This window comes from Rhinoraja longicauda, chromosome 22, assembly GCF_053455715.1.
Source record: "Rhinoraja longicauda isolate Sanriku21f chromosome 22, sRhiLon1.1, whole genome shotgun sequence".
Classification (NCBI taxonomy): domain Eukaryota; kingdom Metazoa; phylum Chordata; class Chondrichthyes; order Rajiformes; family Arhynchobatidae; genus Rhinoraja; species Rhinoraja longicauda.
The window spans coordinates 38,327,660-38,350,809 of NC_135974.1; the positions used below are offsets into that span (position 1 = coordinate 38,327,660).

The window sequence follows — 23,150 nt, forward strand, 5'->3', positions numbered from 1 at the left end:
GGAGTAATGCTGCAAGTCAGGCAGCATCTCTGGAGAACGTGGATAGATGATCCCTTTTCAGGTCGGGACCCTTCTTCAGACTTCTATCCAGACGCCACCTATCCATGTGCTCCAGCGATGCCCCATCACCCGCTCAGTTACTGCAGCAATTGTGTCTTTTTTTGTAAACCAGCAAATGCAGTTTCTTGTGTCTCCTTGTAGCTGATTGTGGACTTTAGAAGGGCTAAACATCCAAGGACGTACATCCACTGGAGATAAATGGGTCTACTGTGGATAGGGTGAGCAGATTTAAATACTTGGGAGTACACATCACAGAGGATCTGACATGGGCAACGCACATTGCCGCACTGGTGGGTAAGGCAAAGCAGTGCCTTTACCACCTTGGACAGCTGAGGAAATTCAGAGTGTCTCTGAGGATCCTTCATTGCTTCTACTCTGGGGCTGTAGAGAGCATCCTGTCCGGCAACATTACAGTATGGTTTGGGAACAGCTCTGCCCAGGACAGGATGGCCCTGCAGAGAGTAGTGCGTTCGGCAGAACGCACCATGGGTACTCGTCCCCCTGCAGGACCTATACATCAGGAGGTGCAGATCCAGAGCAAGCAAGATTATGAGGGACCCCTGCCACCCCAGCAACGGACTGTTCTAGATGCTACGGTCAGGCAAGCGCCTCCGCTGTCACCCTGTGAAAACAGAGAGGATGAGACGGAGTTTCTTCCCACAGGCCATCAGGACTGTCAACTTTTATAACTCCAGGGACTAAATTTTGCCTTCTCTATATTAACTTTATTAACTTTATTTATATGCTGTAACTAATTATTTTTTGTGCACAAGCCACTTTCATTTCACTGCACATCGTGTATGTGTATGTGACAAATAAACTTGACTTGATGCACTGGTTTGACACAGATGTGAGGTGTTTGCATTGTAGGATTAATTCAAACTGAATCGGTACCAAATTATTTCAGAATATTATTGCTCAGAGTTTTAGATTTTAATCAGTCCTGCAGAGAGGCACACTTCAATCACAATGAGTCAGATTAGTCAATCTTGAATCAGATTAGCATTACGAATTATTTTCAGATTCATTTAGAAACATAGATATAGAAACATAGAAAGTAGGTGCAGGAGTAGGCCATTCGGCCCTTCGAGCCTGCACCGCCATTCAATATGATCATGGCTGATCATCCAACTCAGTATCCTGTACCTGCCTTCTCTCCATACCCCCTGATCCCTTTAGCCACAAGGGCCACATCTAACTCCCTCTTAAATATAGCCAATGAACTGGCCTCAACTACCTTCTGTGGCAGAGAATTCCACAGATTCACCACTCTGTGTGAAAAAAAAACGTTCTCATCTCGGTCCTAAAAGACTTCCCTCTTATCCTTAAACTGTTTAATGGAATACTGAGCCACTGGGATACAGAACTGACTGTGGAGAGAATTTTCTTTGGCCATTTAGAAAATGATTTGAAAACTTGTAATTCCCAAGAGAAGCCACTGTTTCAGGGCAGCCTGAATTTTAGGATGAAGACATGTTTTACAGTAAAACTGCTAGTTCTGTTAACAGAGAGAGATCAAATGACAACATTTAAGTCATTACTTTTCTTTAATGCAGAAATTGGCCAAACGGCCCATGTGGATGTGAAATTTGTCACCACCAGGGTCACACAGCAGGAAGCTTAAGATGAAGCATCATCAATAACATATTGCAATGTTATTGTATAAATTATTTGAAAAGTGACATGTATTCAAATATCACCGCAGCATCTGGTTAATTTAAATTCAATTAATTAAATAGACTGGAATAAAAACTAACATCAGTCACAGATTGTTGTTAAACAAAACTACCTGGTTCACTTATGTGGCTGAAGGGAAGGAAACATGTCTTCCTTGCTGTGCTAGTCTCTTTTACTCCCACAGCAATATGGTTGACTCTTACAAATGACTTGCAAGCCACTTGGCTTGGGGTTTGACCTTGATGACCACAGACAATGACGAATGTTTGTTTCTATTGGTTCTGTCAGGCTATCTGATCTGTGTCCATATAAACACCCCAGCTCGTGTGGCCAGATAGCAATGAAAATGATAAACCTGTTTAATTTCTCCCTTTCCCTAAACTAAGCTAGGTTATAGTTGCTAAATCCAGTTGTAATATCCTCTTCACTGTGATAACTAACAATTTGCAATGCAGGCTGACGGCTAAATTCATTAGCACTGAAAAGTTTACATTTGACCTTGACAGAATGTTGCTAAGAATTATATTGCAGAATTTAAGTACCAGTCAACCATTTGTTGGGAAATGTGTGCTCATGAATGTACATCTCCAATGTTGTAATGAAGTAGCCTCTGGGCCATGTCCAGGGCCAAATGCCATTAAAATTGGAACATTAGATGATAAACAATGATCAGCTGGTCAGATTATCCACTATCGTTGGCTAAAATAACCTGATTTCTGTTTTTTTGGGATCAATCTTTGCATTGTAAGGGAAACAAAACTACATCTTCTTGTCACATTTTAAACTAATTTGTAAGGGCTGAGGCTTACAGTAAAGAAGCTATGACACTGCTTTATGGACAATTATGCTAAGTAAGGTTGGTCTTTATGAATGAAGAAGATGTCAGATTTGTTACAGTTTTGTGTTAGATTGCTGAAGTTGCCATACGAATGTCGCTGGTTCTCATTTCTGATCTCTATTCAGTCGACCGTACTGAAAAAGATACAAGCAAATGTTAGGCCTTAAGCTATAACCCTGATAGTCAAAGGGATGAAACCATTGCAGGAGAGCAAAATAACGGGGGCAGTGCACTGGTAACCTGTTTTGTCATTGACTTTGCTCACCTTCGCTCAGCCCGCCTGAACCTACCTGATCTGCTGGTTGCTGGACACTTTAATTCTCCTTCCCATTCCTATACAGACCTTTCTGTCCTCGGTCACCTCCATTGTGAGAGTGAGGCTAAATGCAAATTGGAGGAACAGCTTGGGCAGCTTACAGCCCAGTGGTATGAATATTGATTTCTCTCACTTCAGGTAGCCCCGGCATTCTCTCTCTATCCCTCCCCCACCTAAGTCGCACTAGCTACTCATTTTCACCCTACAAATAGCTAACAATGGCCTGTTTGCTTTATCGTTACTTTTTTACATATCTTTCATTCATTATCTCTTTATCTCTCCACATCACCATCTATATCTTTCGTTTCCCATATACCTAACAAGTCTGAAGAAGGGTCTCGACCCGAAACGTCACCATTTTCCTTCTCTCCAGAAAAGCTGTCTGTTCCGCTGAGTAACTCCAGCTTTTTGTGTCCATCTTTTGTCATTGACTTCAATGGAAAAGAGATAGCAGAGCTGATCTGCCATATCCTGTTCTGCGCCCTGCCCAAAGTCAACCTCCACCATTCATTGTCACAGATCAGATCGGGTGCATGGATAGTCTAGGTTTAGTGAGATATGGGTCAAATGCAGGCAAATGGGACAAGCGTAGATGGGCACCTTGGTCTTCACTATCTGCAAAACTACCATTTTTATGACATCAGCAAACTTGCTAATCTTGCCATGTATGATATCATCCAAATCATTGATGTAGATGACAAACAGTAACGGGCCCAGCACCAAACCCTGAGGCACACCACTATTCACAGGCCTCCAGAGGAAAAGCAACCTTCCGCCATCACCCTCTGTTTCCTTCCATGAAGCCAATTTTCTATCCATTCAGCTATCTCTCCTTGGATCCCATGCGTTTTAACCTTCCAGAACAGCCTACCATGCAGAAGCTTGTTGAATGCCTTACTGAAATCCATATATATAACATCTACAGCTCATCAATCTTTTTAGTCACTTCTTCAAATAACTCAATCAGATTTGTGAGACATGACGTCCCACGTACAAATCCATGCTGACTATCCCTAATCAGCCATTGTCCTTTCAAATGCCTGTATATCCTATCCCTCAGAATACCCTCCAGTAACTTTCCAACTACAGATGTTAAGCTCACCGACCTATAGTTCCCAGCATTTTCCCTGCAGCCCTTCTTGAATAGAGGCACAACATTTGCCACCCTCCAGTCTTCCTGCACCTCTCCTGGATGTAAAGACAATTTGTAAATTTCAACCTGGGCTTCAGCAATGTCCTCTCTAGTTTCCTACAATGTCCTCGGATATATCTGATCAGGCCCTGGAGATTTGTCTACCTTCATACACAATAATACCTTCAGCATCTCTTTGACCAAAATACCATCCTGGAAAGTTTCCAGTCAGGTTTCAGGGCCCACCGCAGCACAGAGTCTGCCTTGTTGAAGGTACACAACGACCTGCTTCTCGCCATCGACACCGGCGACTGTGCAATCTTGCTCCTTCTCGACCTCAGCGCAGCGTTCGATACAGTGGACCACACCATCCTTATTGACTGTCTCCGGTACGGGGTTGGCGTTGATGGCACTGCCCTGAGATGGTTCGTTTCCTACCTCAAAAATAGGAGTTTCTCCATCAACATAGGCAATTATTCCCCTTCCCCAGCTAGCCTCTCCTGCGGGGTTCCACAAGGCTCCATCCTAGGCCCCATTCTCTTCTCTCTGTACATGCTCCCCCTCGGCCAAATCATTCAAAGGCACGGCATTTCTTTCCACTGTTATGCGGGTGACACACAGCTTTATCTCCCCCTGAAACCTAACAATCGGTTAAATTTAATCAGCCTCATGCGCTGCCTTGAGGATGTAAAATGTTGGATGGCACAGAACGTCCTTCAACTAAACGAGAGCAAGTCTGAGGTCATCCTATTCGCCCCCGACTCCATCAAAACGATAACAGGCAGCTTTGGAAACCCATCCTCCCTAGTCAAACCACATGTCAAAAACCTTGGCGTGATATTTGACTCTGCATTAAAGTTTGACAAGTAAGTCAACGCTGTGGTAAAAGCCAACTTCTTCCAGCTTCGTACCATAGCTAAAATCAAACCATTCCTCCAGTTTGACGACATTGAAAAAATCATCCACGCATTCATTTCCTCCCACCTAGACTACTGCAACTCCCTATACACTGGGATCAGCCAATCATCCCTGTCCCGCCTGCAATTGGTTCAAAACGCCGCAGCGAGACTCCTGACGGGTACCCGTTAAAGGGACCACATCACCCCGATACTGGCCTCTCTCCACTGGCTCCCATTACGGTACAGAATCAACTTCAAGCTCCTCCTATTCACATACAAAGCCCTAAACGGGCTTGCCCCCCCTATTATCAAAAATCTTCTAACCCACCACTCTATCACCAGGTCCCTCAGGTCGGCCGACTTGGGGCTACTGACTATCCCGCGGTCTAGGCTTAAGCTCAGGGGTGACCGCGCTTTTGTGGTTGCAGCTCCGAGACCGTGGAACAGCATCCCTCTCCCCATCAGAACTTTCCCCTTCATCGACTCCTTTAAGTCCAGGCTCAAAACCTATTTCTACTCCCTAGCATTTGAGGCCCTCTGAGGGGGCGCTGTGAACTGTTTATGTATGTGCTGTTATGTTTGTGTGTCATTGTATGTTCGTTCTTAGTACCTGAACTGATGACCAGCACTTTGGTCAACGTGGGTTGTTTTTAAATGTGCTATACAAATAAGATTGACTTGACTTGACTTGACCATAACACTGACTGCTCTAAAGACACTTCCATTGATTGCCCCAAGTTCCTCCGTCCTCCTGTCTTTTTCCTCGGTAAATACAGAGGAGAAATACTCATTGAGGACCTTTCCCATCTCCCATGGCTCCACACAGAGATGACCGCTTTGATTCCTGAGGGGTCCCACTCTCTATAGTTACCCTTTTCCCCCTTATGTATTTATAAAATCTCTTGGGATTGTTCTCAATGCTATCTGCCAGAGCTATCTTCTGCCCCCTATTGGCCTTCTGATTTCCTTAGTTTTCGAAACTCCTCCAGGGATGGATTTGATCCCAGCTGCCTATACCTGCCCCAAGCGTCCTTCTTATTCTTGACCAATGCCTCAATTTCCCTCGTCAGCCAAGCTCAAGCGGAACATTTGGATAGCAGTAACAGGATCGTTCCGACTCAGCATGGATTTACAAAGGGGAAATCATGCTTGACTAATCTTCTGGAATTTTTTGAGGATGTAACTAGGAAAACGGACAAGGAAGAGCCAGTGGATGTAGTGTACCTGGACTTTCAGAAAGCTTTTGATAAGGTCAACATAGGAGATTAGTGGGCAAGATTAGAGCACATGGTACAGGGAGTAGGCTGCTGGCATGGATAGAAAATTGGTTGGCAGACAGGAAACAAAGAGTAGGGATTAACGGGTCCCTTTCAAAATGGCAGGCGGTGACTAGTGGGGTACCGCAAGGCTCGTTGCTGGGACTGCAGCTATTTACAATATACATTACTGACTTATATGAGTTGGTAGATTTATAGTAGGTGTCAATTGATAGCATGTCTCTGAGATCAGGAAAGTGGAGAGAGGTGTCTGAGATGGTCCAGGTGAATTGCAGGGCAGGGTGGAAGTTAGTGATGAAGTTATTTAATCAACGAGTTCTGCACAGGTGCAGGTGGCAGCTCCGATTTAGTCGTCAATGTAGTAGAGAAAGAGTTGGGGGATGCTGCCTGTGTGCATTTGGTACAAGGACTGTTCAACATAACCAACACAAAAGCAGGCATAGCTGGGGCCCATGTGAGTCCCCATAGCTGCACCTGTAACTTGAAGAAAGTGAGAAGAGTTAAAGGGCCTATGAGGTGTCTCAGATGAAGGTCAGAAGGGACTCGACGAAGGGAGATTGGATGGAATCAAGTTATAAGGAGATGAGTTCTGTGGGACAGAAGCAGGCTGAAAGAATGGGTCTGCCAGGGCATTCCTGTTTGTGTATTTTGGGAAGGAGATAGAAGTGGGCAGTGCAGAACTGGGGAGTGATAAAGTTGGAGACTGGTGGGAAGATAGTCAGAAGTGATGAAATCAGTAAGTCTGGGAGATGATGGGCTGGTGTTCGATTGTGGAGTCATGGTCAGTTCCTTATTTTTGAATGCATCATCAGAATTGGTCATCACCAAGCAGGATAAATTTTAACAGACATTTTGCTTTCTCTTCAAGCTTCTTCACTTCTTCCTTAAAGCAAGGATGGCAATCTGTCATCTGTCATCTCCTTTTTCCCTTGATGCTCCTCACCCTGCCAGCCCTCAAACCCAGAGCAATAATCATTGTGATACCATGGGCCATGCCACTCCATTATTGACATGGGAGGAACTGCAACAAAATGTCAACACCTTGTCATTTGAACATCAAAGTGGGGCCTCTGGTACACTACTGCACTGTAACTCAGCACAGAGCTTTCACAGATTTTCACTTGCATTTTCGTAAGTTAAAAAGTAAGTTGCTGAAAATCTGAAATAAAGGCAGAAGATGCTGGGAGTACTTGGCAGATCAGGCAGCACATTTGTAGAGAGTCAATCAGTGTTAACACTTGAGGTCGAGGGTCTTTCACCAAAACTAGAAGTTAGCAATCAAATATATTTTAAGTTGCAGATAAATGTGTGGAGTGTTGACGATTCTGAGATTGAGTGGAAACTAAGAGAGATGTAGTAGATGTTGGTGCCACCTGTCAAAGAGCAGTGTATTGGTATTCACAACTAATTTGTCTGGAGGAGATATAAATGGAATATATATATGTCTGTTCCAGTGATAACACCGACCACATCATTGATTCTAAGATGTCTTGCTTTTCCTTAACTGTGGCTTGGCTCCACCATGAAGCCACAGGACTATCTATTTGCAGCATTTCTGCTCTCATACGCTCTACTCCCACTCAAAATTCCCCTTGTCCTCATTTTCTACACATGCAATTTGCATGTTCAATAGATCATTCTGCATTATCTCAGAATGAGAGGAGAAGCGAGTCTCTACCCAGGGGAGAAAGGAGGAAAGCATCCACCTAACAAAGAAAAATGTTCATGGAGTCTTTTGGAAATTGGATGTTTTCAATTCTGGCTGCCAGCAAGAAAATGTATTTGTTAAATCCTGGAGAGTTAGCACTCAACACATAAGACACAATTATAGGACTGAAAAAGAAATGTTGTTTACAAATTGTACTCCAGCATTACATGAATCCTGTCTCATGAATTTACATCATTTTTGGAGTATGTTGACCAGATCAGGAAAATGGTGCTGAAAATCAGATTTAACCAACACTGTATACAGTAATATAAATATTAATGATTTGGACGAGGGAATTGAATGCAACATCTCCAAGTTTGCGGATGACACGAAGCTGGGGGGCAGTGTTAGCTGTGAGGAGGATGCTAGGAGGCTGCAACGTGACTTGGATAGGTTAGGTGAGTGGGCAAATGCATGGCAGATGCAGTATAATGTAGATAAATGTGAGGTTATCCACTTTGGTGGCAAGAACAGGAAAGCAGACTATTATCTGAATGGTGGCCGATTAGGAGAAAGGGAGATGCAACGGGACCTGGGTGTCGTGGTACACCAGTAATTGAAAGTAGGCATGCAGGTGCAGCAGGCAGTGAAGAAAGTGAATGGTATGTTGGCATTCATAACGAGGGGATTTGAGTATAGGAGCAGGGAGGTTCTGCTGCAGTTGTACAGGGCATTGGTGAGACCACACCTGGAGTATTGCGTACAGTTTTGGTTTCCTAATCTGAGGAAAGACATTCTTGCCATAGAGGGAGTACAGAGAAGGTTCACCAGATAGATTCATGGGATGGCAGGACTTTCATATGAAGAAAGACTGGATAGACTCAGCTTGTACTCGCTGGAATTTAGAAGATTGAGGGGGGATCTTATAGAAACTTACACAATTCTTAAGGGGTTGGACAGGCTAGATGCAGGAAGATTGTTCCCGATGTTGGGGAAGTCCAGAACAAGGGGCCACAGTTTAAGGATAAGGGGGAAGTCTTTTAGGACCGAGATGAGAACGTTTTTTTTCACACAGAGAGTGGTGAATCTGTGGAATTCTCTGCCACAGAAGTTAGTTGAGGCCAGTTCATTGGCTATATTTAAGAGGGAGTTAGATGTGACCCTTGTGGCTAAAGGGATCAGGGGGTATGGAGAGAAGGCAGGTAAGGGATACTGAGTTGGATGATCAGCCATGATCATATTGAATGGCGGTGCAGGCTCGAAGGGCCGAATGGCCTACTCCTGCACCTATTTTCTATGTTTCTATGTTTCTATGTAATCTCATTAGATTTACTTACTGGGTGTATATTAGCACCAAATGTACTGTACTCAATTGGAGTCATAGAAACATAGAAAATGTCAAAGTGAAGGGAAAGTTTTGATGACTTTACAACTATGTCATGCTGCATAGATCATATAATATTTTTTTACAAACTGAAGTTACTCTGTAGATAAAAAATTGAATTACCAATGTAGTTTTTCTAAGTTAGAATATGGATCCAACTATTTTCTATGAGGTTCATGAATTTCACTTTAAAATACTTAAAGTATATTTAAGAGAAGACATATTGTTCAGCAATTCGATCTTGCTGGAAAAAATAACTAAAATACTTGTTGATATTTAATATAATTCTGCTGCACAAAAGATAAGCTGTGTAAACATTACATCAAATAGATTAAGAATTTTATTGTGTTCATTCCTGATCAATCATGGTGAAATATATCATTTGAAAATAGGTAGCCATGTTTTGTTTAATGAGGCTTTATTTAGACAAAACATTAAAGAAAAAGTACAATGTTCCATGTAACACCTAGGTACCAATCATAATTATAGACACTGTTATTCATATTCCTGCTTTCATTGTTAAGGCTTATTTTTGGCCTTGCTATTTTATTGATTTTCCGGTGTTCCATTATTATAGTCATAGAGCTTGGAAACCTGCCCATGCCGACCAACAGACCACATCTACACTAGTCCCACTGTGTTTGGACCATATCCCTCTAAACCTGTTCTATCCATCTACCTGTCTAAATGTTAAATGTTGTGATTGGACCTGCCGCAACTAACATCTCTGACAGCTAATTTCATACACCCACCACCCTTTGTGTAATAAAGTTGCCCCTCAGGTTCCTATTAAATCTTTCTCTCTTCACCTTAAACCTATGTCCTCTGGTTCTCAATTCTCCTACTCCGGGCAAAATTATGTTTAATGACAGAGTAATTGACTTCAAGTTCCAATCCAATTTACGTGTAAGATGAACAGAATAACAACATCTTTTTGACTATTTTGGTCCTATTTATATCGCCACATGTTCCAATATTCATAGCTTATAAATGTACACATGTCTGGGAAACAAATTTGCTCTTTAGAGTATCACAAAATGTGGAGTAACTCAGCAGGTCAGGCAGCATCTAGGAGAGAGGGAATGGGTGACATTTCGGGTCGAGACCTAGATTCAGTGCTCTTTAGAGTAAGTGGATTGCATCAGAGGTGAACAGTGTATGCTTAAAAAGGATTCTGAAATAATAAGCTGAGAAATAACAAGGTGAGATAACGAGCAATATCTAGAATCCCTAGATATTTAATCATCCTTATCCTTGGCGCCGTGTTTTAGAATACGAGTGAATTCCACATAGTTGAAATTGCTTTTCTTGTCAATAGGTGCTTCACGGAAAAGTTCATCAACTTCTTCATCTGTGAACCTGTCACCCATAGTGGTCAGGAGTTCCCGCAGGTGGTCTTCATGAATGAAGCCTACAGGAAATTTAGGTACTATTTACATATTAGTTGTTCAATAATCAGATGTTGCAGTTTCCTTCATTGTATTGATGAATGCATTTCTTGTCCGAGTTCTACATCTTCAAGTTCAAAGAATTGTAGCAAAGCGCAAGATACTATTTAATTCAACAAAATGTTATATACTTAATTTTTGGACCACAAGCTCAAGTAAACATCGATTTTAAATGATTGCAGGTTCAGAATTCCCATTGTCAAATTTTGTTCACATGAACTACTTAGAGGGAGAGTGATATAGCATGGAAGCAGGCCCTTCGGCCCAACTTGCCCACACCGGCCAACATGTCCCAGCTATACTAGTCACACCTGCCCACATTTGGTCCATACCCCTCCAAACCTGTCCTATCCATGTACCTGTCTAACTGTTTTTTAAACATTGGGATTGTCCCTGTCTCAACTACCTCCTCTGGCAGCTCGTTCCATACACCCACCACCCTTTGAGTGAAAAAGATACCCTTCAGATTCCTATTAAATCTTTTCCCCTTCACTTTAAACCTTTGTCCTTTGGTCCTCGATTCACCTACTCTAGGCAAGAGACTGTGCATCCACCCGATCTATTCCTTTTATACATCTCTATAAGATCACCCCTCATCCTCCTGCACTCCAAGGAATAGAATCCCAGCCTGCTCAACCTTTCCCTATAGCTCAGACCCACTAGCTCTGCCAACATCCTCGTAAATCTTTTCTGTACTCTTTCCAGCTTGACAACATCTTTCCTATAGTGATGCCCAGAAATGAACACAATACTCTAAATGCGGCCTCACCAACGTCTTATACAACTGCAACATGACATCCCAACTTCTATACTCAATATTCTGACTGATGAAACCCAACGTGCCAAAATCCCTTTTGACCACCTTATCTACCTGTAACTCGACCTTCAAGGAACCATGCACCTGCAGTCCTAAATCCCTCTGCTTTACAACACTCCCCAGAGCCATCTCATTCACTGTGTAGGTCCTGCCCATGTTAGACTTCCCAAAATGCAACTCCTCACACTTTTCTGTATTAAATCTCATCAACCATTCCACAGCCGACCTGGCCAATTGATCAAGATCTTGCCGCAATTTTTTTACAACCATCTTCACTATCTGCAAAACCACCCCCAACAAAAATACAACATTTCGTATCATCAGCAAACTTGCTAATCTTGCCTTATATGTTCTCATACAAATCATTGATACAGATGACAAACAGTAACGGGCCCAGCACCGAATCCTGAGGCGCACTACTTATCACGGGCATCCAGTCCGACAAGCAACCTTCCACCATCACCTTCTGCTTCCTTCCATTAAGCCAATTTTCTATCCATTCAGCTATCCATTATAGATTTAATTTAAAAAAATGTGAGGAGTTGCATTTTGGGAAGTCTAACATGGGCAGGACCTACACAGTGAATGGTAGGGCTCTGGGGAGTTGGATCCCATGCGAACTAACCTTCCAGAAAACTCAATCAGATTTGTGAGACACGACTCCCACGTACAAAACCATACTGACTATCCCTGATTACCATTGTCCATCGAAATGCATGCATATCCTATCTCTCAGAATACTCCCTAGTAACTTTCCAACTATAGATGTTAAGCTCTTGAGAGGGAAAGAGAGAGAGTGACAGGTGAGAGCCGCAGTTGGACGATTCCTTCCCTAGGCCAGTTTTGCAGCTGCTTTTCCCATAATTCTGAAGGTATGTACAGATGATTACTATTCTCCTGGAATTCCATCTACTGAATGTCATTAGACTACTCAGTTATAAAATATTAGAGTTGAACCAGATCATTGCAGCCTTGCGGGCACATGAATATATTTTCAATAAATTGTGCCAGGTGATTCTACCCCTCACCCCTCTCACTCCTCGGGCCCGTAGTGCTAGCGCTGCAGCGAGAGCTCTACTCAATGCTCCCCTCTCCACCTCAATCCCGGTTTTTAACTCAGGATGCTGAGGCCTGAGTTAAAAAGGCCTGTTAATGAATGGTCAGGCCACAAGACCCTGGACCTCAAACATGAAACCTTTTTATTCTGTAGACAGTCATATTTGCTGAACGGTATGGAGAGGATTTAATTCAAATCTTTATTTGACTAAATAGAATGTGTGAATATATTTTGTCTAAAATCTATTTTTCTAAAATGTTAATCTGCTGGTAACATACTGCAAAGAAACAAAATTATAGTATTATAACCGTTGCGCTGATTTGAAACTGTAATTAATTAGTTGTAGGATTTTGTTTGGTGTGAAAGGTGTCTTTCTTCACATCTTATAAAACATCTTAAATAAAAACAGAAAGTGCTAGAAATAGTCAACAAGTCAATCCCCTCAAGCTTTAAACCCGGCTTCCCTCACCACGGATGCTGCCTAACCCAGAGCACCTCCTGCATTTGTTTGCTTTATTTCGGATCTTTATTAAAGGAAGAAGGTATGCAACATGCAAAAATGATGAGGGAAGTCAGTAAGGAGGTTTAGTTGGGAGGGAAGAGGTCAGCAACATGTTCTCCCGTCCGATAAGGAGGACAGAGGACAAGTAGAAAGTAATCCCTTGGAGCCAGCAGTTCCACTCCTCTCTCAGAGCTGGGCAATGAAAATATCAGCAATGGCTCCTCATTGCAGAGAGCCATGTTTCTGGAAAGGATATCTCAAAACTTGCCATTGTGAAGAAAATGTGTGTGGTGCATTAGGATGTGTTCCATACTTAAGTCAGCATCCTGAGTTAGTCCTGCCTATTGTGATAATTACCATTTGCCATGAAATGTAATTAGGCCGTGCTTTTGTCCAGCGTTGCGTAATAAAATATTAATATTTCAATGTGGCCAAAATGAAACAGAAATTAGCGTAATTTGGCTTTATTCCAGGAATTCGACTGGGAATCACTCTTTTAATCCTGATATAATTTCTGTGTGGAGGGTATACACCATAACAGTAGAACAGTTCCTCTTCAATGTGTAGGAAGGAACTGCAGATGCTGGTTTAAACCGAAGATAGCACAAAATGCTGGAGAAACTCAGCAGGTCAGGCATTATCTCTGGAGAGAGGAATGGGTGACGTTTCTGTGGTAGGGGACATGCCAAACCTCCTAAGCCTTCTAAGGAAGTAGAGGCGTTGGTGTGCCTTCATGGTCGCAGCTTAAATACGGGTCCAGGAGAAGTTGTTGGTGATATTGACTCTGAGGACTAGGAGGACTCTGTCCCTGTTTCGACTACATCAGCCATAATCACATTGAATGGCGGTGCTGGCTCGAAGGGCCGAATGGCCTACTCCTGCACTTATTGTCTATTGTCTATTGTCTATTGTGTATCACCGTCTATACCTCTCGTTTTCCTTTCCCCATACTCTAGTCTGAACAAGGGTCTCGACCTGAAATGTCACCCCCATCCCTTCTCTCCAGGGTTTCTATTCAATGCTCCATATGGAATACTGTATTTGGAGCATTGAATAGGAACCTGATCTATATTGCCAAGAGAATATCCTGACACAGGTCCTTGTATTGATGCTGGACTGGGGCACTTGCCAATGATGTCCCGTACTTCCCTTTAATTGATCTGGCACCATTTATCATTGTGCTCATTCTCCTACCCCAACCCATGATCCACTGAGATCTCTGATTGAGATATGAATCTCCAATCTGTTGCTCACATATTTGCCGCGCCTCTCCTCAGTGTGAACCTCCCCCATGGTCACAGTATAAGATTGCAATCCATTTTTTCCACCCATTCTCAACTTCTAACCATAGCATAGATCCTACTCCTGTATTCACCACCAACCACAGCACAATCCAGGAAAAATTAGTAAGGCTCATAACACAATGAGTGTGGGCTTACACAGCTGGACAGAGTTAAAATTCACCGTGAATATGAATCAAATTCTGACCAATCTCCAGTCAGCTCATGATCCTTACAAATCCAAATATAGTCAGAGTCATGCAGCATTGAAATCATGCCCTTCAGCCCAATGAGTCTGGGTATCAAACACCCATGTATATCAACCAAAACTAATCCCATTTTTTGGTCTTCCTACATTGTCCTCGAATCTCCTTTTTCTAGTACTCACACACACACTAGGGTTCATCTATAATGGCCAATTAACTTACTACCTGCATGATGTGTGAGGAAATTGGAGTACCCAGAATGAACCTATGTCAGGGAGAAACTCCACACACACAGTACTAGAGGTCAGGATTTAACCCAGGTCACAGGAGTTGTAAGACAGCAGCACCCTGGTGCAATTAGAACTGTCGGCAGCACAGGATTTCTTCATGCTTTTACAATAAATTCTCAAGATTACTAACTTTTATTAAAGCCAAGTTACCTGTTCCTTCTTCATCAAAACAAGCAAAAGCATTTCGAATGACATCTTCTGGATCTGTCCCATTTAGTTTCTCGCCGAACATAGTCAGGAACATGGTAAAGTTAATGGGCCCTGGAGCCTCACCCATCATCCCTTCGAGATAATCATCTGATGGGTTCTTTCCTGTACACAGGGTTCAAAGTTGAAAGTAAGCTGCCTGTAGTATTTTACTGAAGGTTCTGTGCAGTAGCTGATAAAGCAGCAAATGAGCAAACCTTAACAGGCATTTAAGATGCAAAATGTGTAGCGCAAAGTAGCAAAGCAACTGGTTTTGTATGGATCACTTGGCAGAGGAGAATAATTTTGTTTAATGTTTTTGTTATATTTCAATAAGGATGTTATGAGTTACAATGGAACAAACACAGTTGTCTGTCTTATTTAACAACCATCTTAATAGAATAGTATGGATCTTCTGTAAAAAGAAACTGTTGGAGGAAAGGACACAAAGTGCTGGAGTAACTCAGCAGGCCAGATAGAACTTCTGGAGAACATGGATAGGTGACTTTTTGGGTCGGGACACCTTTTGTGTGCCTTTGAGTAAACCTGTATCTGAAGTTCCTTATTTCTACATTTAAACTGGTTTGGCAGCATCGGTGAAGGGAAATGGACGATGATATTTTGGGCCAGGACCTTTCTTCAGAGGATGGATGTTCTCTCGGCTGGAGATCGCTTGTCACCTGGGCCCTGGCAGCTCTGATTTATCTCGTGTGAATCCAGGCTGGCTCACAGATCATTGTTAGGTAGCCAGGACAAGTGACAAGTTACATTGACCAGTTTGAGAGATTCTGTGCTCAGACTCGCCAGCTGTTAAAACTAAATCAGATGTTTCTGACTTTCACAAACATTCAAAGTCACTCAAAACCTGTTAAAGGAAACTCAAAACTCTTTAATGTTAAAATACTTTAAAAAAAACACCCCGACAGGCATTCTTATATTCCCACTTGCAGAAACATATTCACACTCATAAATTACTTCAAGTAATATGATTTAACTTACCATGTAGTCACAAAGAACTGTAGCTGCTGGTTACAAAAACTAAGCAAAGGGTGCAGTTTGAATTGTTACCTAAAATTGGAGAATTCAATCTTCATATCGTGGGTTGTGAGCTAGCCATGCGGAACATGAGGTTTTGTTAGGGTTGCCAAATTCCTCACTCCCAAATACGGAACAAGATGACGTCACCGTTCCGCGCCCCACGTGACCTCACCCAGCCAGCGGCCACGTGCTCCCGCTCCACCAATGGTGGCCGCCCGGGCCGGGAGGCGGGTTGCCACGCAACCTCCATTAGGCAGCGCCCGGGCCTCCGAACCTAGACTGTCCGGAGCTAAAATGTCGGAAACCTAGAGTGTCAGGACCTACAGCGTCGGGACCTACAGTGTCAGGGCCTACAGTGTCCGGGCCTACAGCACCCCATGTGCCTAATACATATTAGGCCCGAGGGGGTTGTAGGCCCCGACGCTGTAGGCCGTGATGCTGTAGGTCCCGACACTCTAGGTTTCCGAATTTTAGCTACGGACATTGTAGGCTCGGAGGCCCGGGCGCTGCCTAACAGAGGTTGTGTAGCAACCTGCCTCCCAGCCCGGGCGGCTGCCATTGATGGAGTGGGAGCACGTCCTCTGGCTGGGTGAGGTCACATGGTGCGCTGGGCGGTGACGTCATCCCTTGTCCCTTATTTGGGAATGAGGAAGTTGGCAACCCTACTAATATGGGACAAAGGTGGTCCCGTACGGGACAAACCAATTTAGCCCAAAATACGGGATGTCCCGGCTAATACGGGACAGTTGGCAACCCTAGGTTTTGTTCATCTAGTTTGGCCCCACTCTGGCAATGGAGTAGGCCCAGGACAGAAAGGTCAGTGTAGATTGGGAAGGGGAATTAAAATGATTAGCAACTGGGAGATCCAGCAGGTCTTGGCGGACCGAGAGCAAGTGTTGCCGAGGCTACGCTTAGTCTCACTGTTATACAAGAGGCCACATTGGGAGGAAATGCAGTAGATGTTAAAGGAGGTGTGTGAATCTGTCATAATTGGAAATGCTGTTGGGGCATTGATTGATATGTAAAAGGAGGTATAAGGACAGGAGTTGTGTCTTATGCAGTGCTAGGGCAAGGTACCTGGGGAGGAGGTGACATGAGGAGTTCATAGAAACATAGAAACATAGAAAATAGGTGCAGGAGTAGGCCATTCGGCCCTTCGAGCCTGCACCGCCATTCAATATGATCATGGCTGATCATCCAGCTCAGTAACCTGTACCTGCCTTCTCTCCATACCCCCTGATCCCTTTAGCCACAAGGGCCACATCTAACTCCCTCTTAAATATAGCCAATGAACTGGCCTCAACTACCTTCTGTGGCAGAGAATTCCACAGACTCACCACTCTGTGTGAAGAAATGTTTTCTCATCTCGGTCCTAAAAGTCTTCCCCCTTATCCTTAAGCTGTGACACCTGGTTCTTGACTTCCCCAACATCGGGAACAATCTTCCCGCATCTAGCCTCTCCAACCCCTTAAGAATTTTATATGTTTCTATAAGATCCCCCCTCAGTCTTCTAAATTCCAGCGAGTATAAGCCTAGTCTATCCAGTCTTTCTTCATATGAAAGTCCTGCCATCCCAGGGATCAATCTGGTGAACCTTCTCTGTACTCCCTCTAAGGTTAGAATGTCTTTCCTCAGATTAGGAGACCAAAACTGTACACAATACTCCAGGTGCGGTCTCACCAAGGCCCTGTACAACTGCAGCAGAACCTCCCTGCTCCTGTACTCAAATACTCTTGCTATGAATGCTAACATATCATTCGCTTTCTTCACTGCCTGTGGTGAATTTAACTTGACCTGCATGCTTGCTTTCAATGACTGGTGCACCATGACACCCAGGTCACATTGCATCTCCCCTTTTCCTAATTGGCCACCATTCAGGTAATACTCTGCTTTCCTGCTCTTGCTGCCAAAGTGGATAACCTCACATTTATCCACATTATATTGCATCTGCCATGCATTTGCCCACTCGCCTAATCTATCCAAGTCACTCTGCAGCCTCCTAGCATCCTCCTCGCAGCTAACACTGCCACCGAGCTTCGTGTCATCCGCAAACTTAGAGATGTTGCATTAAATTCCCTCGTCCAAATCATTAATATATATTGTAAATAACTGGGGACCCAGCACTGAGCCTTGCGGTACCCCACTAGTCACTGCCTGCCATTCCGAAAAGGACCCGTTTATTCCTACTCTTTGCTTCCTGTCCGCCAACCAATTCTCTATCCACCTCAACACTGAACCCCCAATACCGTGTGCTTTAAGTTTGTACACTAATCTCCTATGTGGGACCTTGTCGAAGGCCTTCTGAAAGTCCAGATATAACACATCGACTGGTTCTCCCTTATCCACTCTACTAGTTACATCCTCGAAAAATTCTATAAGATTCGTCAGAAATGATTTGCCTTTGGTAAATCCATGCTGACTTTGTCCGATGATTTCACCACTTTCCAAATGTGATGCTATCACATCTTTAATAACTGACTCTAGCATTTTCCCCACTGTAGCGACCATAGAGAATGGTCCTGGTCGTCGAACCCTCAGATTGGCCAGCAAGGTCACGTGTGAGCGCGACCGTAGGGATTGGTCCAGAGATTGGACAGCGTTGTCATGTGCGCTTTTGGCGCCCGAAAAGAGTTAGTTCGGAGACGTCTTCGAAGAAGACAGTGAGTTTTTGATGGTTGTCCGTTATCTTGTTGTTAAACCTTTGTATACGAATATTGCTGTCGCAATAAACTTCTTCCACAAAGGACAAGTTTCCGTGACTCGCCATATTGGTGACCCCGACGTGATCTGGGCGATCACCGACCATGGACGAACATGACGCCCCGTTGTTGGATGCTGCGCATGGCACACCAGAGTTAAGCGCAGTAAGCGTTCACCTTCCGTCGTTTTGAACACATCAACCACAATCTTGGTTTGTCCACACCGAAGCCTAGTTTCATTTGAGAAACATATCCACAGACGCGACGAAGTATTACTACCTCGTCAGCGCTCTATCGCCGGAGACGACCACACGAGTGATGCGGTTCATCGTAAATCCTCCTGCGGAAAACAAGTACGAGGCCATGAAGGCACTGTTACTACGAACCTTCGGGTTCCATAGGCATGATCGCGCCAAAAAACTTCTGCACCTACCGGATCTCGGAGATCGACTGCCGTCCGTTCTCATGGCCGAGATGATGATGCTGGCCGTTGAACATACGGATTGCCTCATGTTCGAGCAGGCATTCCGAGAGAAGCTTCCCGAGGATGTCCGACTGCTGCTCACGGATTGTTCCTTTAAGGACCCAGAAGCATATGCAGAAAAAGCTGTTGCGCTCATAGCGGCCAAATCGAAGGGGAGTGGTTCGATCAACAAGGTCTCGACATCAGTTACCACGCCACAGCGACATCAAGATGGCGCCGCGTCTCCCGCCAGTCCTCCAAAAGCCCGCCAAAAAGATCCGCACAAGCGCGGCTGGTGCTATTATCATCTACGATGGGGTAGAGAATCCCGCAACTGCCGCTCACCTTGTACTTTCGCGGGAAATGCCTCGGCCGATCGTACATAGGGGCAGTTGCGATTGGCCAGAACCGACGCCTCTACGTCCGAGATCGATTCACGGACACAGAATTTTTAGTGGACACGGGAGCCATTGTCAGTATAGTGCCGCCGACCGACCTTGAGACCAGATCGGGTAAGACAGGTCCTACCCTCATCGCGGTTAATGGCAGCCCCATCCGCACGTTCGGTACGCGGAAGATGTCCCTTGTGTTAGGCCTCCGCACGTATGAATGGCCATTCATTATAGCAGACGTCAGACAAGCGATCCTAGGCGCAGATTTTCTCTGGGCCTTTTCACTGGTCCCCGATGTCCGCGGTAACGACCTCCGACCCTCCGCCAGCGAGGAGCCAGTCGCTCCGACAATCGCCTCCCCGCCCAGCCCTACTGTCCAGGCCGTCGTCGCGGCCCCTGACTCGTATGCTGAGGTCCTGGCGGAGTTTCCAGAGCTGCTCATCCAGCGTTTTGACACCCCTTCGGCCAAGCACGGCGTGGTCCACCACATTCGCACCGAGGGCCCTCCCGTTTTCACTCGGGCCAGGAGACTACCGCCAGACAAACTGGTGGTGGCACGGGCGGAATTTAGGAAGATGGAGGAAATGGGCATTGTCCGTCAGTCCGACAGCCCATGGGCCTCGCCGTTGCATATGGTCTCCAAGGCATCTGGGGGGTGGAGACCATGTGGCGATTATCGGCGTCTAAATGCTGTCACCACGGCTGATCGCTACCCCATACCACACCTGCAGGACTTTTCGTCTGGGCTGGAAGGGGCGATGGTGTTCTCCAAAATCGATTTGGTGCGAGGATACCACCAGATTCCGGTGCGGCCGGAGGACATACAGAAAACTGCCACGATTACTCCGTTCGGGTTGTTCGAATGGTTGCGCATGCCTTTCGGTTTAAAGAACGCGGCACAGGCTTTCCAACGACTGATGGACCGTGTGGGTCGGGGTTTACCCTTTTTGTTTATTTATTTAGACGACATCCTGGTCGCCAGCCCCTCAGTGCAGGAACACCAGGTCCACTTGCGGACTGTGTTCCAGCGGCTCCAAGACCACGGGCTAATTATCCAACCCTCCAAGTGTCAATTCGGCCTCCCTTCTCTTGATTTTTTAGGGCACAGAATTACCCCTGCCGGCGCTCCCCTTTGCCCGAGAAGGTGGAGGCTATCCGGGCATTTCCCAGGCCCACCACAGTGAAAGGGCTGCAGGAGTTCGTAGGTATGGTTAACTTCTACCATAGGTTCGTTCCGGCAGCTGCGCGAGTCCTGCGCCCGCTCTTCCAGTGCCTTGCGGGTAAACCGGTAGAGTTGATATGGTCCCCGGCCGCAGAGTCGGCTTTTACAGCAGCTAAGGCAGCCTTGGCAGACGCCACCATGTTGGTCCACCCGAGCCCCTCCGCCCCCACGGCCCTGACGGTTGACGCGTCTGACGTGGCGGTGGGTGGGGTTTTGGAACAGCAGGTTGGTGGCCGTTGGCAGCCCTTGGCGTTTTTCGGCCGGCAACTAAATTCGGCTGAGCTGAAGTATAGCGCATTTGACCGAGAGCTTCTGGCCCTCTATTTAGCTGTTCGTCATTTCAGGTATTTCCTTGAGGGCCGCCCATTTGTGGCCTTTACGGACCATAAACCATTAACATTTGCATTTTTCAAATTGTCTGACCCATGGTCGGCCCGCCAGCAGCGGCACCTGACTGCCATCTCCGAATTTACCACCGATGTCCGTCATGTCGCGGGTAAGCTTAATGCCGTTGCTGACGCCCTGTCTAGACCTGCTTGTTCCCCCATTTCGGCGGTGGACTGCGAGGTGGATCCCCAGGAGCTTGCGGAGGCACAGCTTCTGGCGGATACCGCCTCGGCATACCAGTCCACCACTTCGGGGTTGAAGTTGGCTCAGGTAGCCTGCGGGTCGGAAGGCACAAAAGTCTGGTGTGATGTTTCCCTTCCCCGTCCCAGGCCGGTAGTGCCGCCCTCCCTTCAGCGCCGGGTTTTCGATGCCATTCACGGGCTGGCGCACCCGTCCATCCGCTCCATCTCTGCTTTGGTAGCAGCTCGGTTTGTCTGGCATGGCCTACGTAAACAGGTAGCGGGTTGGGCACGTGCCTGCGTTCCCTGCCAGACCGCTAAAGTCCAGCGCCATGTCCAGCCCCCGTACAGGAGTTTGAGGTCCCAGCAGTTCGTTTTTTCCACATTCACGTGGATTTAGTCGGGCCCTTGCCTTCCTCCCGGGGCTACACGCATCTCCTCACGGTAGTGGATCGGTTCACCCGGTGGCCAGAGGCTTTCCCATTGTCCGATATCTCGGCAGCCTCTTGTGCCAGAACTTTGGCCCTCCATTGGGTAGCACGTTTCGGGGTTCCGGCAGTTATTACCACCGACAGGGGGCCACAGTTCACTTCGTCCCTCTGGACCACGCTAGCCGAGCTGTACGGTTCTCGGTTACAACACACTACAGCATACCACCCCCAGGCAAATGGGCTTGTGGAGAGGTTCCACCGTCAACTCAAGGCGTCCCTCAGTGCAAGGCTTGAAGGCCCGGACTGGGTAGACCAACTCCCCTGGGTCCTTCTGGGCATCCGGACTGCTCCTAAGCAAGATCTCGGTGCTTCGTCCGCGGAGCTAGTGTATGGCTCGCCACTTCGAGTACCCGGGGATTTGTTTCCGGACCCCTCAGACCAGCTGCCTCCAGTCCCATCAGTCTTAGCATCGCTCCGGGCACGGGTGGGTTCCCTGGCCCCAGTTCCGACTTCACGTCATGGGTGTCCCATGGTACATGAACCGCCTTCCCTGAAGGACTGTGAATTTGTGTTTTTGCGAAAGGATTCCCATCGTGCCCCGTTGCAGAGGGTCTATGAAGGGCCGTTCCGGGTTTTGCGTAAGGGGACGGCTACCTTCACCTTAGACGTGGGCGGCAGGAGTGAGCTCGTCTAGGTGTCCCAGCTTAAACCTGCACACTTGGATCCAGATCAACCAGTCCTGGTCGGCCAACCCCCTAGGAGAGGCCGGCCTCCGTCAGTTCCGCTCAGTCCAGGACCCCCCGCTCCGGCGGTTCCTCCAAGTCCGGAATCTCCGGCTCCTGTGGTTCAGGCGGCCCCTCTCCTTACTCGTTATGGTCGCGAAATCCGGCTCCCTGCTAGGTTCCGTACCTCGGGTTCTGGGGGGGATCATGTAGCGACCATAGAGAATGGTCCTGGTCGTCGAACCCTCAGATTGGCCAGCAAGGTCACGTGTGAGCGCGACCGTAGGGATTGGTCCAGAGAGCGACATCGCTGATTGGACAGCGTTCTCATGTGCGCTTTTGGCGCCCGAAAAGAGTTAGTTCGGAGACGTCTTCGAAGAAGACAGTGAGTTTTTGATGGTTGTCCGTTATCTTGTTGTTAAACCTTTGTATACGAATATTGCTGTCGCAATAAACTTCTTCCACAAAGGACAAGTTTCCGGACTCGCCATACCACTACCGATGTTAGGCTAACTGGTCTATAATTCCCTGTTTTCTCTCTCCCTCCCTTTTTAAAAAGTGGGGCTACCCTCCAATCCTCAGGAACTACTCCAGAATCTA

At 46.0% G+C, this 23,150-nt stretch overlaps 1 protein-coding gene across 4 annotated transcripts in view; it reads right to left on the minus strand.

Annotated features, from left to right (window-relative positions):
• Positions 1-23,150, minus strand: part of LOC144604586 (myosin regulatory light polypeptide 9) — a 48,619-nt gene that overhangs the window by 16,265 nt on the left and 9,204 nt on the right. For 2 of the 4 annotated variants that reach the window (XM_078419206.1, XM_078419205.1), the window contains 2 exons: positions 14,982-15,143; positions 9,585-10,660 (listed from right to left, as the gene is read on the minus strand). In XM_078419206.1, coding sequence (XP_078275332.1) covers positions 10,470-10,660; positions 14,982-15,143 — 353 coding nt within the window. In that variant the 3' untranslated portion in view covers positions 9,585-10,469. Of the gene's footprint in view, positions 1-9,584; positions 10,661-14,981; positions 15,144-23,150 lie in introns of those variants that run through there. The other 2 variants (XM_078419207.1, XM_078419208.1) reach the window with 2 other exon arrangements.